General features: G+C 41.6%; 1 protein-coding gene across 1 annotated transcript; it reads left to right on the top strand.

The window, feature by feature from the left end:
- The first annotated feature begins 903 nt into the window (after positions 1–903).
- Positions 904–23501, top strand: LOC115139572 (zinc finger and BTB domain-containing protein 1-like). The gene is made up of 2 exons (XM_029677109.2): positions 904–1174; positions 19446–23501. Exon 2 carries the CDS (start codon positions 19450–19452, stop codon positions 21514–21516), a length of 2067 nt encoding a protein of 688 aa, XP_029532969.1. The 5' UTR covers positions 904–1174; positions 19446–19449; the 3' UTR covers positions 21517–23501.
- The last annotated feature ends 285 nt before the right edge of the window (positions 23502–23786 follow it).

Raw genomic sequence — 23786 nt, 5'->3', positions numbered from 1 at the left:
ATCTTGATTTTTAATGCTGTTAACCCATTGTATAAAAGCAATAATACACAGCCATGATAAAAATGTCATAAAACATGGCCTCATGTATTATTGCTAAAGTAAACTATAAAGTATAAACCCATCATAGCTTAATGTATGAATTAGATCCCAGATGGAGTTGCCTGGTTATGGTCTCAGTTCAGCTCGTTCATTCCACTCCTTGTAGGCTACTCCATGGCATTTGCCAAAGACATGGGAAATGACCGGAGTGGCAAATGACCGGAGTGGCAGGGAGTGGAATGTTAGCTAAAACAACTGGACCCAGCCTCCGTAGAACGTTGACGTGCATCGGACAATCCCATGCCATTGGGACAATCATTGCACTTTGAAACCGACGCCCACGTATGGGACTGCCCAACGGGCAAAATGCGTGAAAAGAGTGTGTCCCATGTACATTTTCTGTCAGGTCATAAAATGTGTAAAAATCACCTGTCTGTGTAGCGAACGCACGTATATATTTTTTTGCACATAGTTTTTTTACGCCATCCTAATACAAGTCTGATGTTCGTTAACAAACTTTGCAGCAGAGAACACTTTCTAATAGATCATAAAATGTACATGCCATGCTCAGCCAATGGGTGCAGCAAAGTTCTACTTAACGTATGCCTTGGATGTCAAAGTTTATTCTAATTTGCCTTTATGCTGAAATGTAGCCTAAACATCATCGGCGGTCATTATAGTAAATGCCCGTGCATGTGGAGACGAAATGCAATACACATGGGCTATTAATCAAATTAATGATGAGGAAGATATGCCTAAATCAATTGTACAGGCCTACATGTATAATATAATAACTAGCCTACTATGCCAGTATCACATAAATCACATTTTCTATGTTCGTCCATTTTAACTGCAAGCATTCAACTGAGTAATGTTACCTGCTTTGTTACTCTACTGTGCAGTCTCGAGACGGTTGGATTTGCGTGAGTGGGGCTCGATCAGGCTCAGTGCGGTGAACGAGCTCAAACAGCGGCTGTGCGGAAGTTCTGTCATCCGTGCTGCAGAAGGGGCTTCGCCCTCGCGATTATTCTCGTCACAACTTTATGCTTGGATAAAAGCGGTTCAGGTGGAACTTCTGGACAGTACAACCCAATTTGAGTTTTACTACAGCCACAGTCGGCCACCTTTGTTTTCGGTGAGTATTTATTCAGTGTTTTCACAGGGTCAACATTCCTGCGTTTGGAAAAACCTTGTGCCTTTTTTCACCTAGGGTGAATGCGGGAAGCAGCGCGGGGTGGCAGTGCGTGCTTGCGTGACATTTCCGACAACACTGCCGTGGAGCTCTCCATTTTGGTTTCACTTTGTTTGGTCCCCCGATATTTTCAAGAAGTACCACTCTGCGAAATGATTGTACATCTGTCTAGCTGATTATTATTATTTATTGTGGTATGATTGACAGACATGATGTCCGCGCGACAGTCTCCAAATTAGGCCAATGAAGATGCGTGGGTGGGATGTAAAACCTCTCAATTTGAGCCGTCGTGGAGTCCTGACAAAGAAACTGCTGTTTTGAACCACAAACATGAGGGTATTTTTACTGACTGCACATTCTCAAAGTAGACCATTGATGATAGCAGATAGTTCATTGTGGTCAACTATGTTCAAATGCATTCTAGACTGTTATAGATTTAGGCTTGAAGAGCTGAAAGGCATTTCTGATGAACTCAACTTCCTTCACTATGGAGTGGATTTTAGTCAGCTAAGGCTTAAAATAAAAAAAAAGGCTACAAATGCTTAGTTATTGCAGACTGATCCCCTCTATGTCAACACTGTAGAACATATGTCATTGACAGGCTGGCTGTATATCACATCAAAAATGATAAGCTATATAGAAACCGGTCCTTTTTGCTTCCCGAGGTACACACACACTGAGCGGCTGGATGCCAGAGTCTGCCACGGTGTAGCACGCCTGGAGTATAGGGATTAAGGGCCTTGCTAGAATAACCGAATCACAGCAGATTTGTCCCTATTGTAACCTCTGGTTGAAGGCCCACCCCAGCTAACAAGAACGTCCCCACAACTTTAGAGAAGGTTCCTTAAGAATCTCATTAGGTCATTAAATAACGTTTTCATAGGAATGTTTGTGTGATGTGTAATGAATGTTTCTAAGAGACCATCTACATAATGTCACATAGATCCTACCCAGAATATGGTTACCATTTTATCAGAATCTAAGATGTTAATGTTCTAGACACGTTTTATGGGATCATTTCTGTGTATCAGTTGTCAGGTGTAAATTGAACCCCCAAAGAGTTTAATTACACCTTGTTGCTGTTTCCGAGCCTATCAAATCAAATTTTATTAGTCACATGCGCCGAATACAACAGGTGTAGACCTTACAGTGAAATGCTTACTTACAAGCCCTTAACCAACAATGCAGTTTAAAACATAAGAATAAGAAATAAAAGTTACAAGTACCTGTTCACCTCGCATCAAAGCTAAAGGCCATCAGATTGTTAAACAGCCACCACTAGCACAGAGAGGCGGCTGCCTAGCTACACACTTGATATCATTGGCCACTTTAATAAATGGAACACTAGTCACTTTAAGAATGTTTACATATCTCGCATTACTCATCTCATGTATATTCTGTATCCTTCACTATCTATTCTTTACTATCTATTGCATCTTAGCCGCTCATCCATATATTTTATACTTCTACTTTCTCATCCTATTCATTTACTAGATTGTGTGTATTAGGTTTTGTTGCCGAATGTGTTAGATATTAGGTTTTGTTAAATATTACCTGTTAGATACTGCTGCACTGTCAAAATAGTCTAGGTAGCCATTTGATTAGATGTTCAGGAGTCTTATGGCTTTAAGGCCTTCCTCTGACACTGCCTAACATCAAGGCCCTAATTGGTGAACCACTGATCAATTCATAGCTCTTTGTCTGTTGGGGAGACTCACACACACAGTGATTTTAATTTATGTATTTTACACACTGAAGTAGATGATTACATTGTGCATGTTCATTTATACAGTAAATATTCAACATTTTCTCACCTGGGATTTGAACTCACAACCTCTTGGTTCATGGTATTCCGATCTTCCCGTTACGCCACTGTGTCCAGTCACGTATTGGTTAATCTGACTGTTCTCATCATTGATTTGATGTACTTATTTCAAGAGCTTTCTGTATAGTTGTCTAATATTGGTGAGGCATGTTAACCTGTTTTTAATGATAATCCTGAATCACTATGATCAATAAAATATTTTTCTGTACATTTAAAGTTAGACTATGAAAAAATCACTCAGCCATTTCCTAGTTAGCGAAATTGTAATAGTTGGCCTAATTTCAGTTTGTGGCAAAATCAGCTAGTATAGTGTAGAGAATCATTGTACCATCTAAACCGCTGTGAAATATCTTTTCCATAACCCAAAATATTGTATTTTCAACTGTTTGAAGCTGGTGTACAAAATCAATAGTAAAAGACACAAAAACTAAACTTACGGCTCCCAAGTGTGGCCGTGGTCTAAGGCATGGCATCTCAGTGCTAGAAGCGTCACTACAGACCATGTTTCAATTCCAGGTTGTATCACAACTGGTCATGATTGGGAGTCCCATAGGGCGGTGCACAATTGTCCCAGCGTCGTTAGGGTTTGGCTGGGGTCGGCCCGTCATTGTAAATAAAAATTTGTTCTTAACTGACTTGCCTAGTTAAAGAAAAAATGTGTTTAAAAAAATAACTGAATCCATAGAAATAGGGCACATAGAACAGATCTACCGCTTCTTAGACTTGCTTACAATGCAAATGACAGATCTATAACTCACATTTCTATGTTAATTTGGTCTGGTCCCCCAAAAAGTTACATATTGCCACTTTAACAGGGCTGAGATTTACTTCAAAGTGCATTCACTCTATTGTTTACACCTATAAAGTTGTTTCCTTGACATAAACACAGCAAAAAAAGAAATGTCCTCTCAATGTCAACTGCGTTTATTTTCAACAACCTTAACATGTATGAACATAACAAGATTCAACAACTGAGACATGAACTGAACAAGTTCTACAGACGTGACTAACAGAAGTGGAATAATGTGTCCCTGATCAAAGGGGGGGTCAAAAGTAACAGTCAGTATCTGGTGTCGCCACCAGCTGCATTAAGACATTTCTGGGGGAATGGACCTAGCCCTCACCCTCCAATCCAACAAGTCCCAGAGGTTTTATTTTATTTTATTTCACCTTTATTCAACCAGGTAGGCTAGTTGAGAACAAGTTCTCATTTACAACTGCGACCTGGCCAAGACAAAGCAAAGCAGTTCAACACACACAACAATACAGTTACACATGGAATAAACAAACATACAGTCAATAATACAGTAGAAAAAAGTATATACACAGTGTGCAAATGAGATAAGATAAGGGATAAGGCAATAAAATAGGCCATAGTGGCAAGGTAATTATGATATAGCAATTAAACACTGGAGTGGTAGATGTGCAGAAGATGAATATGCAAGTATAGATACTGGGGTGCAAAGGAGCAAAATAAATACAGTATGGGGATGAGGTAGTTGTATGGGCTATTTACAGATGGGCTGTGTACAGGTGCAAGGATCTGTGAGCTGCTCTGACAGCTGGTGCTTAAAGCTAGTGAGGGAGATATGAGTCTCCAGCTTCAGCGAAACGGGTGGAACTGTGATAGACTGCATCCAATTTCTTGAGTAGAGTGTTGGAGGCTATTTTGTAAAAGACATCGTCGAGGATCGGTAGGACAGTTTTACGAGGGTATGTTTTGCAGCATGAGTGAAGGATGCTCTGTTGCGAAATAGGAAGCCGATTCTAGATTTAATTTTGGGTTGGAGATGCTTAATGTGGGTCTGGAAGGAGAGTTTACAGTCTAACCAGACACCTAGGTATTTGTAGTTGTCCACATATTCTAGGTCAGTACCGTCCAGAGTAGTGATGCTGGACGGGTGGGCAGGTGCTAGCAGCGATCGGTTGAAGAGAATGCATTTAGTTTTGCTTGCATTTAAGAGCAGTTGGAGGTCATGTAAGGAGAGTTGTATTGCATTGAAGCTCGACTCGAGGTTAGTTAGCACAGTGTCCAAAGAAGGGGCAGAAGTATACAGAATGGTGTTGTCTGCGTAGAGGTGGATCAGAGAATCACCAGCAGCAAGAGCGACATAAGAGAGAAGAGAGTCGTCCCGAGAACTGAACCCCGTGGCACCCCCATAGACTGCCAGAGGTCCGGACAACAGGCCCTCCGATTTGACACACTGAACTCTGTCTGAGAAGTAGTTGGTGAACCAGGCAAGGCAGTCATTTGAGAAACCAAGGCTGTTGAGTCTGCTGATAAGAATGTGGTGATTGACAGAGTCGAAAGCCTTGGCCAGGTCGATGAATACGGATGCACAGTCTTTCACCTCTTTGGGCTGAGATCCCGCCAACGGGATCGATATGACAACAGCCAGTGAAAGTGCAGGGCACCAAATTCAAAACAACAGAAATCCCAAAATTAAAATTCCTCAAACATACAAATATTTTACACCATTTTAAATATACACTTCTTGTTGATCCCACCACAGTGTCCGATTTCAAAAAGGCTTTATAGCGCAAGCAAACCAAAAGATTGTGTTATGTCAGAGCCAAGTCACAGAAAAACTTTCCAGCCAAAGAGAGGAGTCACAAAAAGCAGAAATGGAGAGAAATGAATCACTAACCTTAAGCTTCACTTAATTGTTAATCCAGCCGCCGTGTCAGATTTAAAAAAGGCTTTACGGCGAAAGCAAACCATGTGATTATCTGAGGACAGCGCTCCGCACACAACTTTACAAACAGTTAGCAGCCAAGTAGATTAGTCACGAAAGTCAGAAGTAGCAATAAAATGAATCACTTTGATGATCTTCATATGGTTGTACTCACAAAACTCCCAGTTACACAATAAATGTTTGTTTTGTTCGATAAAGTCCCTCTTTATTATCCAAAAACCTCAATTTTGTTGGCGCGTTTTGTTCAATAATCCAATGGCTCAAGTGAGGTCACGAGGCAGATAAAAATTCCAAATAGTATCTGTAAAGTTCTTAGAAACATGTGAAACGATGTTAATAATCAATCCTCAGGTTGTTTTTAGTCTAAATAATAATCATATTTAAACCGGACAATAGTGTCGTCAATATAAATGAAAAACAAGAAAGACGCGCTCTCGGGATTACGCACCAAACAGGTTGGGGACTTCTCATTGAAACAGCTCATTCTCCCTCAATTATCAGAATAAAGGCCTGAAACAATGTCTAAATATTGTGCACAGCTAGTGGAGTCCATAGGGAATGGAATCTGGGTCCTCTCCCTTTAAATGGTGGATTGGCTTTCAATGGAAAAACACCAATTTCAAAATAATAGCACTTCCTGGATGGATTTTCCTCAGGTTCTCGCCTGCCATTTCAGTTCTGTTATACTCACAGACATTATTTTAACAGTTTTGGAAACTGTAGAGCGCTTCCTATCCACATCTACCAATTATATGCATATCCTAGCTTCTGGGCCTGAGTAGCAGGCAGTTTACTTTGGGCATGCTTTTCATCCAAAATTCCAAATGCTGCCCCCATCCCAGAAAAGTTAATTAATTCTTATTTACAAGGACAACCTACTCTTTCCTCGTGCCCTGCGGAGCTTCTTTTGCTAAATACCCCAGTACTGTACTGCCGACCGTCACGTTGTACAGCACCATATTTTCTGTTCCATCCTAATGGAAACCCAGAGGGTTTTTCATATTTCTTGGAATAGAAAAAACATAATATTAGTCAATTTAATTAAGCAAGTACCAGTCAAGAATTTTGACACACCTCCTCATTCCAGGATTTTTCTTTATTTTTACTATTTTCTACATTGTAGAATAATAGTGAAGACATCACAACTGTGAAATAACACTGGTCTCCTGCGTGCCCCACATTCTGTAGTATAGACTGCTCTCCCTTATGTAAGGAATTAGGCACTTTCCCATGTTTACTACAGTAAAAAAAATTTTTTACTACAGTATTGTATATTGCACAGTAACCTAATAAACAAAAACACATTTCATCAATATAATAATTATAAAAAATACTCTTTCAAAATGCAGATGATTATTTAGTTATGGATCCATAATGAATTACTATGGGAATAAATATTGCTGATTTACAGAAATATTGGTACAAATCTGTCTAATGAAGGCAAATCATTTAGGCTCCTCCAATCCTGTAGCCTACCCCCGACCGTCACGTTGTACAGCGCCGTATTTTCCATTCCACCCTATCGGAAACCATGAGGGTTTCGTTTTTCATATTTCTCTGAATAGAAATACCATAATATTAGTCAAATTAACCTCTCTGAACCACCCATCCCGGATCCGGTATAATTGTCATCAGCAACGCTGAATATTATAGCGCAACATTAAAATAATAATAATCACAAGTGCAATATTGCAAAACACAGCTTAGCCTTTTGTTAACCTCTTGAAGTTAGGGGGCACTATTTTTATGTTTGGAAAAATAACGTTCCCAAAGAAAGCAGCCTACTTTTCAGGACCAGATGCTAGAATATGCATATAATTGATTAGGATAGAAAACACTCTAAAGTTTCCAAAACTGTCAAAATTTTGTCTGTGAGTTAAACAGAACTTATATTGCAGGCTAAAACCTGAGGAAAATCCAATCAGGAACTGCCCCTGTTTTTGAAACCTCTCTGTTGTTATGCATGCCTATTGCCCATTTTTAAAGGGATATCAACCAGATTCCTTTTTCTATGGCTTCCCTAAGGTGTCAACAGCCTTTAGACATAGTTTCAGGCTTTTATTTTGAAGAATGAGTGTGAACGACCACATTGCGTAAGTGGATAGGTGGGGGCTCTCAGAGTGAGTTGTGCGCAAAAGAGAAAGGCGACCATTGTTACTCCCGGTCCTAGTGAAAAGCCAACTGTCCCGGTTGATATATTATCGAATAGATATTTGAAAAACACCCTGAGGATTGATTATAAAAACATTTGACATTTTTCTGTGGACATTATGGATATAATTTGGAACTTCTAATTTGGAATTTTTGTCTGCGTTGTCGTGACCGCTCTTTCCGGTGGATTCCTGGGCATAACGCACCAAACTAACGGAGGTGTTTGGATATAAAAAATATCTTTATGGAACAAAATGAATTTGTTGTCTAACTGGGAGTCTCGTGAGTGAAAACATCTGAAGATCATCAAAGGTAAACGATTAATTTGATTAATTTGATTTCTTTTCTGATTTTCGTGACCAAGTTACCTGATGCTAAGTGTACTTATTGTTTTGTCGAGCGATCGATAAACTTACACAAACGCTTGTATTGCTTTCGCTGTAAAGCATCATTTCAAAATCTGAGACGACAGGTGGATTAATTAATTAAGCTACATTTCTTAATCAATCCCATATACTATGTTATTACAAAAAAAAAATTGTAATGCCAATACGGAATACTATCAAATGCTTCTCAAAGGTGGTCAAACTAGCAATAACTTGCTTTAACAAAAAATAATGTCTGACAAATAGATAACGTGTCACAGAATGCTGCAGCAGCCTGCAAGGTGTGCCGCAGTATGACTATATATATACTATCATTCTTTATATAATTTATCTTTGTTTCATAGTTTATTTTTATTTAGCTTAGTCACCTGATTTCTTAATTTTCAGTACATTTGCCATACCTTTTGCCTCATCTCTCTCAGCCAAACAATTTTTCAATTCCTCATCAATCCAAAGGGATTCAACAGTTGTGTGATCTGATTCGCCGAAGTTGGGACGGGGGATGGCTTCATACGCGTCATGGTGGGGCGGTAGGTAGCCTAGTGATTAGAGCGTAGTAACCGAAAGGTTGCAAGATCGAATCCCCAAGCTGACATGGTAAAAATCTGTCATTCTGCACCTGAACAAGGCAGTAAATCCACTGTTCCTAAGCCATCATTGAAAATAAGAATTTGTTCTTAACTGACTTGCCTAGTTAAATAAAGGTAAAATCTTTTTTTAAATGGATGCTTTTGTATACATGGTCAAGCACGCTGGATCCTCTTCTGGGGCAGGATACATGAATCCTACAGACGAAGAACCATGTATGTGACAATTTTTCCATTTTAAGATAATCAGTTATTTTTATATTATTAATTGTGTGTACCACATTAGGTGTTTTATGGTTGACAAATAATTGACCATACCCATATCTTCCAACAACAATTTATATATTTTTTTGTTATTTCAAAAAATGCTTTTTTTATTGCCGTTTTAATTTTAAGAATGTGGAAGAACAGTATATCTCCAGTGATGATTTCAGTTTGTGGAAGAAAAGTATATGTGACATTTTGCATGACTTGTAAGATGTCCTTTTTTAACACCTGATATTATGTTTTTAAGTACTTTCAAGTACAGATGCCCTTCATGTAAATAACTTAAATGCAATATGTAGTTAATTAATTTGTATGGAGGTTCATTTAAAGGTGGTCTATCAACTTTAGCACTGATGACTTTTCTTAAAAGTTGAGTCATGAAATCTTAGTCTCATTTAAAATGAAGCCCTCAATGTGAACATACCATAGAACTACAAAACACTCACAATCTATACACAAAATGAGTTTTGTATTGCACCATTGTGTAACACTGCACTTTTAGAGTTAACGTTAATGTACGTATCATTACTGTCAAAGTTAAACTATGCAAGTGTTCAATATAGCTATTATAATAATAGGCGTTTTGTCTTATTTCTAACCTGTTCTAAGCCGGAGAGAATCAACACTTGTTGTTTCTCGTATGGGACAGTGTAGAAACTGTTGAACAGATGCAGCTTGCCCTCGTCAGTCAACTTTCCACAATCCTTTCTGCACGTCGTGGAACACGCTCTTCCCTGCAGGATACAGTGTAACTAGCAAGCTACTGTAGCCATGTCGAATCATCCGGTGGATGGAGAAAAAGTAGCTAGCTTTGTTTCTTCTATAATCTAGCAATAACATTTGTAACGATAATGTATGAGTTATTAGCAAAAGAACTTTAGCTAATATGTTTTCTCTATAGTTACAAATTAGACAACTCACAACATACATGTTAGTTACTGTACTCTATAGCTAGCTAGCTTGACTGTTTAATATACGGTTCTTCCACATACCTCTTTTGGACAGCTTTACCCAGTTTTTTTCTTGACCCTTACGATTTGTATAGGGTTTTCCCGCATCCCGTAAGATCTTCCTTTGCCTGTCTTTCCATTCTTTTAGTTTTGTTTTACGTTTCTTTCCCACATTTCTGCGATTTTCATTAGCAACAGAAAGGTTGTGCGCTTGTCCGTCCATTCTGAGTGGTGCACATAAACGGTTATTCCACGAGAGCCTATCTTTAAATTTAAGATGATTGTTAATTAGCGCGTGGAAAGCTTGTGAAACCGGTTCACTATAGAAAAAGGGTGTCCAATAATGATTGTTCATGTATATCTCTTTTTTTTTGTAAATGTCACATATATGGTTCTTCGTCTGTAGGATTCACATGTTGGTGATTTTTTTGGCAACATTTGTTTTAGACTGGTTTGATTTGAAAGTCACCCGCATCAATAAAGACTACTTCCGCGTGAGAGGATTCTTGCAGGCTAATGATCCTTTACAGTTCGCTGAGTGCCGCCTTGGTTTTGCTTGTGGCGGTATGTACACAGATGTGATAATAAAACACGTGAATTCCCTCAGCATATAGTGGGGTCGGCATTTAAACATCAGAAACTCCAGGTGGGGTGAAGAGGATTGCAATGTTTTCAACTTCGGGACACCAGGAATTGTTTGAGAAAGCACAGCCCCTAACCCTGACTTACCAAAAGCCACCACTCAATCCAATCGAAATATGGAGAAGCCGTCCGGATGTATAGCAGAGTCGAGTTTATTGTTCGTAAGCCACGTCTTAATAAAAACAAAGACGCTGCATTTCCCTCTGCTGTTGAAGCCTTCCTCTGATTTCACAAATATTGGAGTTTGATACCCCAGGTCAGGACTGAGGAAGGTGAATGGATACATATGCGTTAAGTTGTGTAAGGCACCAAATGAGTTAGGGAACACCCATGACCCCAAAAGCCTTAGAAAGTTATGTCAAGGTCAAAGGTAACACACAGGTCAAAATTGGCATCCTCTGCCTCGTAGGTGTAGTGGTCCAGGGTGATGAAGTAGAAGCCTGACTAACCTTGTCAGATATGTTTTCTACACACACTGATCCATCATCTGAGAACAACTGCAGTGAGAGAGAGAGTAAAAATAGGAAATGTCATCGAGTTAATTTGGAGTTGGAAAGTTTAACATCTTAATGTTGTATTCAAGGTAACAGTGCATTTTAAGACTGTTGCTGTATCAGAAGAGGCAACTATGGATAATCAGTTAACTAAATAAATGATAACATACTGTGTGGGACTGAGTCGAGTACCAATCCATGCCACTCATCAGTCAGTATGGCTTAGTATTAAACAGCCTACTGTCATTTCACGCCCCAACCCTTGTCATGGACAGCTATCCTCCTACAGGTTCCCTTCATCCCTTACGTGTGTGTGTGTGTGTGTGTGTGTGGATGAAGTCAACCTATAGGAGGATGGCTCTCCATTCAGTACAGAATTATCCTCTGTATAGAACCATCTTTCTAACCAAATAGACAGCAGTTGATAATAGTTAATAACATAATGATTTTGATATTTGTTGCATGCCCCAAATACAACAGGTGTAGGTAGACCTTACAGTGAAATGCTTACTTACAAGCCCTGAACCAACAATGCAGTTTTAAGAAAAATACCTACAAAAAAAAGTAAGAGATGAGGAAAAACAAATAATTAAAGAGCAGCAGTGAATAACAGTAGCGGAGCTATATACAGGGTGTTACGGTACAGAGACAATGTGAAGGCTATATACAGTGCCTTGCGAAAGTATTCGGCCCCCTTGAACTTTGCGACCTTTTGCCACATTTCAGGCTTCAAACATAAAGATATAAAACTGTATTTTTTTGTGAAGAATCAACAACAAGTGGGACACAATCATGAAGTGGAATGACATTTATTGGATATTTCAAACTTTTTTAACAAATCAAAAACTGAAAAATTGGGCGTGCAAAATTATTTAGCCCCTTTACTTTCAGTGCAGCAAACTCTCTCCAGAAGTTCAGTGAGGATCTCTGAATGATCCAATGTTGACCTAAATGACTAATGATGATAAATACAATCCACCTGTGTGTAATCAAGTCTCCATATAAATGCACCTGCACTGTGATAGTCTCAGAGGTCCGTTAAAAGCGCAGAGAGCATCATGAAGAACAAGGAACACACCAGGCAGGTCCGAGATACTGTTGTGAAGATGTTTAAAGCCGGATTTGGATACAAAAAGATTTCCCAAGCTTTAAACATCCCAAGGAGCACTGTGCAAGCGATAATATTGAAATGGAAGGAGTATCAGACCACTGCAAATCTACCAAGACCTGGCCGTCCCTCTAAACTTTCAGCTCATACAAGGAGAAGACTGATCAGAGATGCAGCCAAGAGGCCCATGATCACTCTGGATGAACTGCAGAGATCTACAGCTGAGGTGGGAGACTCTGTCCATAGGACAACAATCAGTCGTATATTGCACAAATCTGGCCTTTATGGAAGAGTGGCAAGAAGAAAGCCATTTCTTAAAGATATCCATAAAAAGTGTCGTTTAAAGTTTGCCACAAGCCACCTGGGAGACACACCAAACATGTGGAAGAACGTGCTCTGGTCAGATGAAACCAAAATTGAACTTTTTTGCAACAATGCAAAACGTTATGTTTGGCGTAAAAGCAACACAGCTCATCACCCTGAACACATCATCCCCACTGTCAAACATGGTGGTGGCAGCATCATGGTTTGGGCCTGCTTTTCTTCAGCAGGGACAGGGAAGATGGTTAAAATTGATGGGAAGATGGATGGAGCCAAATACAGGACCATTCTGGAAGAGAACCTGATGGAGTCTGCAAAAGACCTGAGACTGGGACGGAGATTTGTCTTCCAACAAGACAATGATCCAAAACATAAAGCAAAATCTACAATGGAATGGTTCAAAAATAAACATCCAGGTGTTAGAATGGCCAAGTCAAAGTCCAGACCTGAATCCAATCGAGAATCTGTGGAAAGAACTGAAAACTGCTGTTCACAAATGCTCTCCATCCAACCTCACTGAGCTCGAGCTGTTTTGCAAGGAGGAATGGGAAAAAAATTCAGTATGTCGATGTGCAAAACTGATAGAGACATACCCCAAGCGACTTACAACTGTAATCGCAGCAAAAGGTGGCGCTACAAAGTATTAACTTAAGGGGACTGAATAATTTTGCACGCCCAACTTTTCAGTTTTTGATTTGTTAAGAAAGTTTGAAATATCCAATAAATGTTGTTCCACTTCATGATTGTGTCCCACTTGTTGATTCTTCACAAAAAAATACAGTTTTATATCTTTACGTTTGAAGCCTGAAATGTGGCAAAAGGTCGCAAAGTTCAAGGGGGCCGAATACTTTCGCAAGGCACTGTACAAGGGGTACTGGTACTGTGTCAATGTGGAGGCTATATACAGGGTGTACCAGTACAGAGTCCATGTGGAGGCTATATACAGGTGGTACTGGTACAGAGTCCATGTGGAGGCTATATACAGGGGGTACCGGTACAGAGTCAATGTGGAGGCTATATACAGGGGGTACCAGTACAGAGTCAATGTGGGGGGGCACCAGTGTCGAGGTAATTGAGATAATAATGTACATGCAGGTAGAGTTGTTAAAATGGCTATGCATAGATAATAACAGAGAGTAGCAGCATGTGGTGTGCAAATAGTCTGGGTAGCCATTTGATGAGCTGCTCAGGATCATTATGACTTGGGGTAGAAGCTGTTTAGAAGCCTCTTGGACCTAGACTTGGCGCGCTGGTATCGCTTGCCGTGCGGAAGCAGAGAGAAGAGTCTATGACTTGGGTGGCTGTTGTCTTTGACAATTTTGTGGGCCTTGCTCTGACACCGCCTTGTGTAGAGGTCCTGGATAGCAGGAAGTTTGGCCCCAGTGATGTACTGGGCCGTACACTCGTACCCTCTGTAGCAACCCGTCAGGATGTTCTCGATGGTGCAGCTGTAAAATCTTTTGAGGATCTGAGGACCCATGCCAAATCTCCTGAGGGGGAATAGGTTTTGTCATGCCCTCTTCACGACTGTCTTGGTGTGCTTGGACCATGTTAGTTTGTTGGTGATGTAGATGCCAAGGAACTTGACGCTCTCATCCTGCTCCACTTCAGCGCCGTCGATGAGAATGGGGGCGTGCTCGGTCCTCTTTTTCCTGTGGTCCACAATAATCTCTTTTGTCTTGATCACGTTGAGAGAGAGGTTTTTGTCCTTGCACCACATGGTCAGGTCTCTGACCTCCCTATAGGCTGTCTCATCGTTGTCAGTGATCAGGCCTTAATGATGGTGTTGAGGTTGTCCATGGTCGTGCAGTCATGGGTGAACAGGGAGTACAGGAGGGCACTGAACACGCACCCCTTGGGGGCCCACGTATTGACGATCAGTGTGGCAGATGTGTTGTTACCTGCCCTTACCACCTGGGGGCGGCCCATCAGGAAGTCTAGGATCCAGTGGCAGAGAGACATCAGAGATTTTAACATTCTCTGTTTCACGGAAACATGGCTCACTCGGGATACGTTATCGGAGTCGGTACAGCCACCTGGTTTCTTCACGCATCATGCCGACAGAAACAAACATCTCTCTGGTAAGAAGAAGGGCAGGGGTGTATGCCTTGTGATTAACGAGTCGTGGTGTGATCATAACAACATACAGGAACTCAAGTCCTTTTGTTCACCTGACCTAGAATTCCTTACAATCAAATGCCGACCGCATTATCCACCAAGAGAATTCTCTTCGATTATAATCACAGTCGTGCACCCCCCCTCCTCCCCCCAAGCAGTCGAGGTGTCTGCCCTGAACGAACTTCATTGGACTCTATGTAAACTGGAAACCACATATCCTGAGGCTGCATTTATTGTAGCTGGGGATTTTAACAAGGCTAATCTGAAAACAAGGCTCCCTAAATTTTATCGGCATATGGAAGGCTGGGAAAATTCTGGATCGTTGTTACACTATCTTCCGTGACGCATACAAAGCCATCCTCGCCCTCCTTTTGGGAAATCTGACCACGACTCCATTTTGTTGCTCCCAGCCTATAAAACAGGAAACGCCCGTGCTCAGGTCTGTTCAGCGCTGGTCCAACCAATCTGATTCCACGCTTCAAGATTGCTTCGATCACGTGGACTGTGATGTGTTCTGGATAGCGTTGAACAACAACATTGATGTATAGGCTGATTTGGTGAGCGAGTTCATTAGCAAGTGCATCTGTGATGTTGTACCAACAGCGACTATTAAAACCTTCCCCAACCAGAAACCTTGGATTGATTGCAGAATTTGAGCAAAACTGAAAGCACGAACCACTGCTTTTAATCGGGGCCTGGCGACTGGAAACATAGCTATTCCCTCCAAGGCACCTACACCACCCGATGTTACAGGAAGGCCAAAAAGATCATCAAGGACAACAATCACCCGAGCCACTGCCTGTTCACCCCGCTATCATCCAGAAGGCGAGGTCAGTACAGGTGCATCAAAGCTGGGACTGAGAGACTGAAAAACAGCTATGTCAAGGCCATCAGACTGTTAAACAGCCATCACTACATTGAGTGGCTGCTGCCAACATACTGACTCAAATCACTAGCCACTTTAACAATTAAAAATTGGATGTAACAAATGTATCACTAGTCACTTTAAACAATGCCACTTTATATAATGTTTACATACCCTACATTACTCATCTCATATGTACAGTGGGGCAAAAAAGTATTTAGTCAGCCACCAATTGTGCAAGTTCTCTCACTTAAAAAGATGAGAGAGGCCTGTAATTTTCATCATAGGTACACTTCAACTATGACAGACAAAATGAGGGGGAAAAATCCAGAAAATCACATTGTAGGATTTTTAATGAATTTATTTGCAAATTATGGTGTAAAATAAGTATTTGGTCACCTACAAACAAGCAAGATTTCTGGCTCTCACAGACCTGTAACTTCTTCTTTATGAGGCTCCTCTGTCCTCCACTCGTTATGATTGGTTGGGGGCCGATAAGTCGGCAGCCCTACCCACCGGCGCCATCATGAACAAGTCATCCTATCTACGTGACTAATGCCCTAATGACTATTCCTCCATAAAGCATCAAAGCAATTAGAGGAACTCTCAGTTCCACAAATTATTAACTATGGGGGCGATTGATAGAAGTCATGGTTACCTGCAAGAAGTCCAGAGTGATGTGCATAGAGGAGAGGTACAGAGTGGACTCCTGTATCTCCTATCTCTGTCAGCTAAGCAGAGAGCAATTTCCCCACTGCATAGTTAAAATGGGCCTGCATGGAGAGAGGGACATGTTTAGAAGTCATTCTCTTTAATTCTAGCTGCACAAAACTGCCAGAGTAAAAGTAATCAAATCTCCATCTACCTCCTCCAGCACTCCTTCCCAGTCATTGGTCTTTCAAGCCCTCCTTCCATACAACGCCTCATTAACTTAGCTAGTGCTCTTGTTTAAACCAAAGATACTGGTTACTTTTCTGTGGTTAAACACTAACTAGCTCTCTGCTAGCTGACGCTAACCTAGCTTGCCTAATCAATAGCCTGCTTTAATAACAGAAGCTCAAATAAATAACTATTGATAATTGAATATTGAAATCATAGTTGATTAGCTGGTTGGTTAGATTCTGGACTGAAAAATGATAGCGCTTAGCTTTTTATTATCGTCCCTACTTCACCATCACCTTGACTTTCACCATCAACATCCGGTTTCCACTAAATAACATAGCCACATCGTAAAAATGTATGAAAACATCTTAATTTAAGGTTAGGGTTAGGTGTAAGGTTAGCAGTGTGGTTAGGTTCAAAATCAGATTTTAATAAGATACATTCTTAGAAATAAGTGAGTAAGAGAGTTTAGCCATAATCGTTGTGACTTTGGCTGTGTTATTTAGTGACAACTAAGTTCATTGGCTATAATTGTCACCTGCAATAAAAGATGAGTAAAAGATTGCAGTTGCGAGAGCAAGATTTTTTGGTGTGAGAGGATAAATCTATGTCAGGTGCGGAGTGTTCGTGTGTACGTGAGAGCTCAGTAACTTCTGAGTATCAACATGTAGTATCTCTGCAAAACAAAACAAATCTCTGCTCTCAAATTAATATTTTGCATGTGGTAATGATGTTCTGCATGCTCAAACTCACACTTGCAAGTTTAATTTGTGTGCCTCTGCTGCCTGTGTGCCCGCTACACTCATCCTCTGCTCACTGGACTTCTCCCCTGTGCTTTTTTTGCTCAATGATGTTTCATCAAGCTCGACATTTCCATCTCGCACAATGGACTTTAGAGGCCGATTTGATGTCAAAGCTAAGTGGTCTACAGCATTGTCAGCCCAGGAACACCACTAAAAAATGCATATAGCTATTAAATTTGGTACAGTAACATCGCACAAATATACACTACCGTTCAAAACGTTTGAGGTCACTTAGAAATGACCTTGTTTTTGAAAGAAAAGCTCATTTCAAAGTCCATTAAAATGACATCAAATTGATCAGAAATACAGTATAGACATTGTTAGTGTGGTAAATGACTATTGTAGCTGGAAATTGATGATTTTTAATGGAATATCTACATAGGAGTACAGAGGTCCATTATCAGCAGCCATCACTCCTGTGTTCCAATGTCACGTTGTGTTCGCTAATCCAAGTTTATCATTTTAAAACGCTAATTGTTTATTAGAAAAACTTGTTTTCAATTATGTTAGCACAGATGAAAACTGTTCTGATTTAAAGAAACAATAAAACTGTCCTTCTTTTAGACTAGTTGAGCATCATTTGTGGATTCGATTAGAGGCTCAAAATGTCCAGAAACTAGGTACTTTGTTCTGAAACTCGTCAGTCTATTCTTGTTTTGAGAATTGAAGGATATTTCATCTGAGAAATTGCCAAGAAACTGAAGATCTCGTACAGCGCTGTGTACTACTCCCTTCATAGAACAGCGCAAACTGGCTCTAACCAGAATAGAAAGAGTGGGAGGCCCCGGTGCACAACTGAGCAAGAGGACAAGTACATTAGAGTATCTAGTTTGAGAAACCGACACCTCACAAGTCCTCAACTGGCACCTTCATTAAATAGTACCCGCAAAACACCAGACTCAATGTCAACAGTGAAGAGGTGACTCTGGGATGCTGGCTACACTGCATAAAACCCACGAGTAGCCCAATGCCTTTTTCAACTAGCTAATGTTAACTAGCTAGCTAAAGCTATACTGAACAAAAATATACAAGTAAAGCGTTGGTCCCATATTTCATGAGCTGAAATAAGATCCCAGAAATGTTCCATATGCACAAAAAGTTTATTTCTCTCCAATTTTGCGCACAAATTTGTTTACATCCCATAGATATCTTTAGATTCCTTTGAGAACAAAACAGTTTGAATACAGAAGATGTTAGCTAGCCAGCTAAGTAGCCGTGTTTGCTAGCTTCAACATTGTATACATTAAGATTAGTAGCTAGCAGGCTAAAAACTCCACCCAACACTTACCTACCAGTCCATGAGAAAGGGGCCATTTCGGCGCCACTCTTCCAACTTTCAAAATGTATTCCAAAGTATATCCAGTTTCTGGATTGGTCATGAGCAGTCTTTTTCTCGCTTCTTTTTCTCTTTTGGTGTCGAGTTGATTCAGATCCAAAAACCGAGAATTATGCTTGTTTCTGTCTATTTTCTGAAAATGTTGTCCCTGCTACCAGGACAGTTTATCTGCAAACAAGTTAGCTAGCTTGCTCTGTGTTTGCTTTTGGCGGCTGTAGCTCGCAGGTGACTTTCTTTCCTCTTCGGCTCCGAAGCCATGGCAGCAGCGTCGTTTGAGTAGGCATGATTTAGCACAATGACACACCTTGCCCAAAAGGCCAGCCCAAGGCGGCTCAGGGCTCAACCCTATTGTATTCATTCAAAGTGAAAACACAACACAAGAAGTGGGGCGACCTGTGGATTCCACCTTGATTCCATGAGTGTTAATCTTTAAAAATAATTTAATAAGCAACCATTCATCTGTAAATTATCGAATGCCTAGGAGCGTGGAGTACCTACAATTGTGTTTTTATGTTGCATTTATTGAGTCTCCTCTTGTGTTGTGAAAATACTGATTCAGATATGTCTCTTATATTGTTGCATTTAACCTTATATTTTTCTCGGGGTATCATGAAGAAATAACAGCTTAATTTACTTTATAAAGACATCGTAAGACATGCAATTGGTCTCTGCACAAGTTTACACACTTGTTTTCGATCAGATTTGGTGCTACATTGCTGTTGTTTAGCATCTGTAGATTTAAGCATTGCTTTGCTAATTCTCTCCTCTCTGCTCCTTTTCCAGTTTGATGGCGAGGCCGAGCCACAGCGAGCATGTCCTGCAGCAGTTCAACAACCAGCGGGAGTGGGGCTTCCTGTGTGACTGCTGCATTGCCATCGGCGACATCTACTTCCGGGCCCACAAGGCCATGCTGGCTGCCTGCAGCTCCTACTTCCGCATGATGTTCATCCGAGACCAACAGGGGACGGCGCGCATGGACCTCAGCAACATGCAGATTAGCGCGGAGTGCTTCGACCTAATCCTGCAGCTCATGTACTTGGGCCGCATCGTGGTGGGCAGCTACGAGTTCGAGGAGCTCAAGGCCTCAATGGCCTTCCTGCAGATGTACTACATCCCTGACTCCCTGGAGGACCTCGGGGACATCGGAAGCGCCTCAAACCTCACACCATCCTCCTCTACCTCTTCCTCGTCCAGCTCCTCTTCCTCCGCTGGCCCGGCAATTATTGGCAAAATGATGTTTGGAGTCCGCATGTATGAGCAGCTGAAGCCAGGTGCCCCAGAGAGCAAGCCCAAAGTTGCAATTACTGCTGTGCAACCAAGCATTCCTGTCCCAGTCAACAGGCCTCCACTCGTGGTGGAGGAAGTGGCAGCCCCTTTGGTAGTAGTAGCATCACCGTTTCTAGACAGTGTAGCTGAGCAACCTTGTGACCTGCGTAAGAGGCCCAGCGCCCGGATCGCCACCTTAAAAGAGCGCCCCCGCTTCGGACGCACATACACCTGCGACGACTGCGGCTTTGTTTTCAGCTGCGAGAAGCTGCTGATTGAGCATATCCTCACCTGCACCAACCGTAAGGCCTTCAAGGTCCCCAGGACCAGCGCAGAGGCAGACAATGATTCCAGCAAGGCGGAGAGCTCGGCCTCTGAGGAGATGGAGGAGCACAGGGTGGTCTGCAAGGCTAGAGGGGATTGGCCGGACCACAGGTCTGACTCCGACACGGCGATCAGGTCTGTGGCAACTGGTACGGAAAACGAGCCTGGGTCTGCCAGAAATATCACCATCAAGGTGGAGCCGGAAGAAAATGTGGTGTCCGAGATGATGGATGGCATTAAGGTGGTCCAGGTGGAAGATATCAGTGCGAGGCACCGTGCACTCAATGACACTATGAAGGACCCGATTAAATTTGACCAGGAGCCCAAGGCTGGTGTTTCCGTCATGAACGACAGCAACAAGCCATTTGAAGGGCACATGTCCAGCAATGAGGATTCTGGCATACCTACTAAGATGCACAAGATTAAAGAGGAGAAGAAGGACGGGGAAGGTTTGCCATGTGAGCTGTGTGGAGAACTTCTCACGGAGGAGTACCAGTCAGCCCACTACATCTCCAGCCACATGGGCCACATCTGTGCCTGTGGGAGGTGTGGCCAGGTCCTAATCAAGGGGTGGCAACTGCAGGAGCATGCTGAGCGCTGTGGCGAACCTCAGAGTGCGGACACTGACTCTCATGGGGAGGAAGGCGACACGCCCCTGCCAGAGGACCTGCAGGCCATGGACGATGGGCTGCTGGAGGGGGGCGACCTGGCCTGCCCCCACTGTGGCCTGCTTTTCCAGAGTGAAAGCCTGGCCTTGGAACACGCTCTGACCTGCCACGAGCAGGAGCTGTTCCACCCTGTCCTGCTGGAGGATGACGGTGTCGAGCCTGACCACCGGCGCAAGCATTTCTGTGCCATCTGTGGTAAGGGCTTCTACCAGCGCTGCCACCTGCGGGAGCACTACACCGTCCACACCAAGGAGAAGCAGTTCAGCTGTCAGACGTGCGGCAAGCAATTCCTGCGTGAGCGGCAGCTCCGGCTGCACACCGACATGCACAAGGGCATGGCGCGCTACATCTGCCCCGTGTGCGACCAGGGCACCTTCCTCAAACACGACCATGTGCGCCACATGACCTCGCACCTGTCGGCCGGGGAGACTATCTGCCAGGTGTGCTTTCAAATCTTCCCCAGTGGAGAGCACCTGGAGAAGCACATGGACGTGCACCTGTACATCTGTAGCGTCTGTGGGGAGAAGTTTCGCCTTCGCAAGGACATGCGGAGCCACTACAACTCCAAACACACCAAAAGACTGTGTCCTGCCTGAATGAATGTCTGTCTGTTACTTCAAAGTCATAAACGTGAGAACAAATGTATGCACTTAAACACCAAAAAATAGAACCTACTAAATCTGCACTTTCAAAATGTATGCATAATCGAAGTGTCTTATTGCCTAAAAGTTTAGGCATATATTTTTGAGTTTGATGTCTATTTGTTTTCCACCCCTGTACTAAACACACAATGTAATTTCATGACATTTCCACATACAGTAGACAAATCCTTAGCACATTTGCCACACACAGTAGAGTGGCGCAGCGGTCTAAGGCACTGCATCTCAGTGCTAGAGGCGTAACTACAGACTCCCTGATTCGAGTACACGCTGTATCACAACCGGCCGGGATTGGGAGTCAGATATGGTGGCGGACAATTGGCACAGTGTCGTCCGGGTTTGGCTGGTGTTCTAAACTGACTTGCCTAGTTAAATTAAAAATGTAAACATTTATAGATAAATCCTTAGCCAATTTGTTCATGTTTTAATGCTTTTGGAATCTAGTGTCTAGCAAACAGCCTATGCAATACACAGTTAATGGAATGAAGTGGATTCAAATTAAGCTTTTTTAAATTATTATTGTAATATGAATCCACACTTCAATATAGTTTTGTTGAGCAGTTACTGTACCAGCACTTATACGTTTAAAATAATGTCAATACACAAAAACACTAGAATTGCTCCACTGGTTGAAACCAGAACAAATAGAAACGCATACTGAATATTGGCAATGGTTATAACTTAATTCCCTATGAAATTGTTCATGCCACAAAGGCAAGAGCATGCACTCGCTCTTTTGCATAATCAATTATTTAATCTGTTGTTCAGATTTCATGGCAATGTAGGAGTATTGTAAATGACCTATACAATTAGCAACAGAACTTCTGTACCCAGTGACTAGGACAGCCATCAATTTGGCTTTACAGACAAATCAAAAACTGTAGTATTTCCTTTTTGTATACTGTACACAGCCTAAAATCATGAAGTCTGAATCCACTCTTAGGAACTTTTATGTACTAAGTGATCTCTATTTCATTCATGTTACTTTAGCCTTCTCTTCAGCTTGGATAGGTATCAAAGTCAAATGTGTGTTACATTTTAAAGCTTCCCTTTACATTTGCCTTTGTATTAACTTGGCTGCATTTACACAGGCAGACCATTTCACTAAGTGGTCTTTTGACCAATCAGATCAGCCCTTTTGTTTGATTGCATTGCACAGCCAATATTAAGGTGTGTCCTACATTGGTGTTGTATTGCGGGGAACTACTTGAGCAATATGTCTCCTGCATGTTAGATAGTATCGCACACATGTTGCTACTGTGAAATGCCAATCATGTTGTTTGTTTCACTGCAGAGAGAACGTAATCTCTGAAAACATCTTGACACGACATGCATTAGTGTGGGAGCTAGTGAAGCCTCTTAAATCATCACAATGTAGCTTACAAAATAACCATGTATGTATGGATGTTGTCTATTAGTTACCTTAACAGGGTGACATCCCTTCAGGGGCTAAAATAATCATTTAAAATAATACATACATACAATCTGATAACTAACCCCAAGTGATGCTGATTTCCCTTGGTAAAAGGTAGGCCTAGTACACTCAAAGGTACATTTTCTAGCTGTTTGTTAGTTTTCACAGTAGTGTTAAATGGCTTAGTATGTATCCTGTTTCAAAAGATCAAGAGTGATGAGTCATCTTTTAAGGATCTGAATTTAGTGTATCACTGTCATTGTTTTTTAAATTTGACCTTTTAAGGGTTGTGTTGTGTTGGTAATAAGGTCACGCTCAGAAATGTCAGTTTTGTTGGTTGACTGATGTTTGGGTATCTGAGAGGTCAACACATTATCGCACCGGTTTGTAAAGCTGTTTTAAAAAATATATTATTTACCCACGATTGATGTTTTCATTTGGATATTGATGCTTTTTCTCAAGGTCTGAATAAACCAAGAGGATACATTTTTGTTTCTATCAAACTCCAGTGGGTTATGTTAATTAGTATTTCATGTTGTCTCCCATTTACTTAATTACCACATATATACAAAGTATTGTAGCAGACAGCAACAGTGCAACTCCCCTATGAGTCTCAAAGCCCACAGGCAAACTTTCTAATCACTGTTCCAAAACGGTAACCCACTTGGGCGGAAATCGTAATAGGCCTACTTAGGTCAAGGGTTGTTACCCTATCCCCTCTGTTCGGAAAAGCGTGTACCCTGGCTTCAACATAACAAGTCCCTCACGTGTATACTCAACTCTGATAGACTCA

The sequence above is a fragment of the Oncorhynchus nerka genome, linkage group LG13 (assembly GCF_034236695.1).
Source record: "Oncorhynchus nerka isolate Pitt River linkage group LG13, Oner_Uvic_2.0, whole genome shotgun sequence".
Lineage (NCBI taxonomy): Eukaryota > Metazoa > Chordata > Actinopteri > Salmoniformes > Salmonidae > Oncorhynchus > Oncorhynchus nerka.
This window is presented reverse-complemented; position numbering and strand designations above follow the sequence as displayed.

Coding starts and splice junctions, on each gene's coding strand:
- LOC115139572 (XM_029677109.2), top strand. CDS start 19,450: ATGGCGAGGCCGAGCCACAGCGAGCATGTCCTGCAGCAGTTCAACAAC.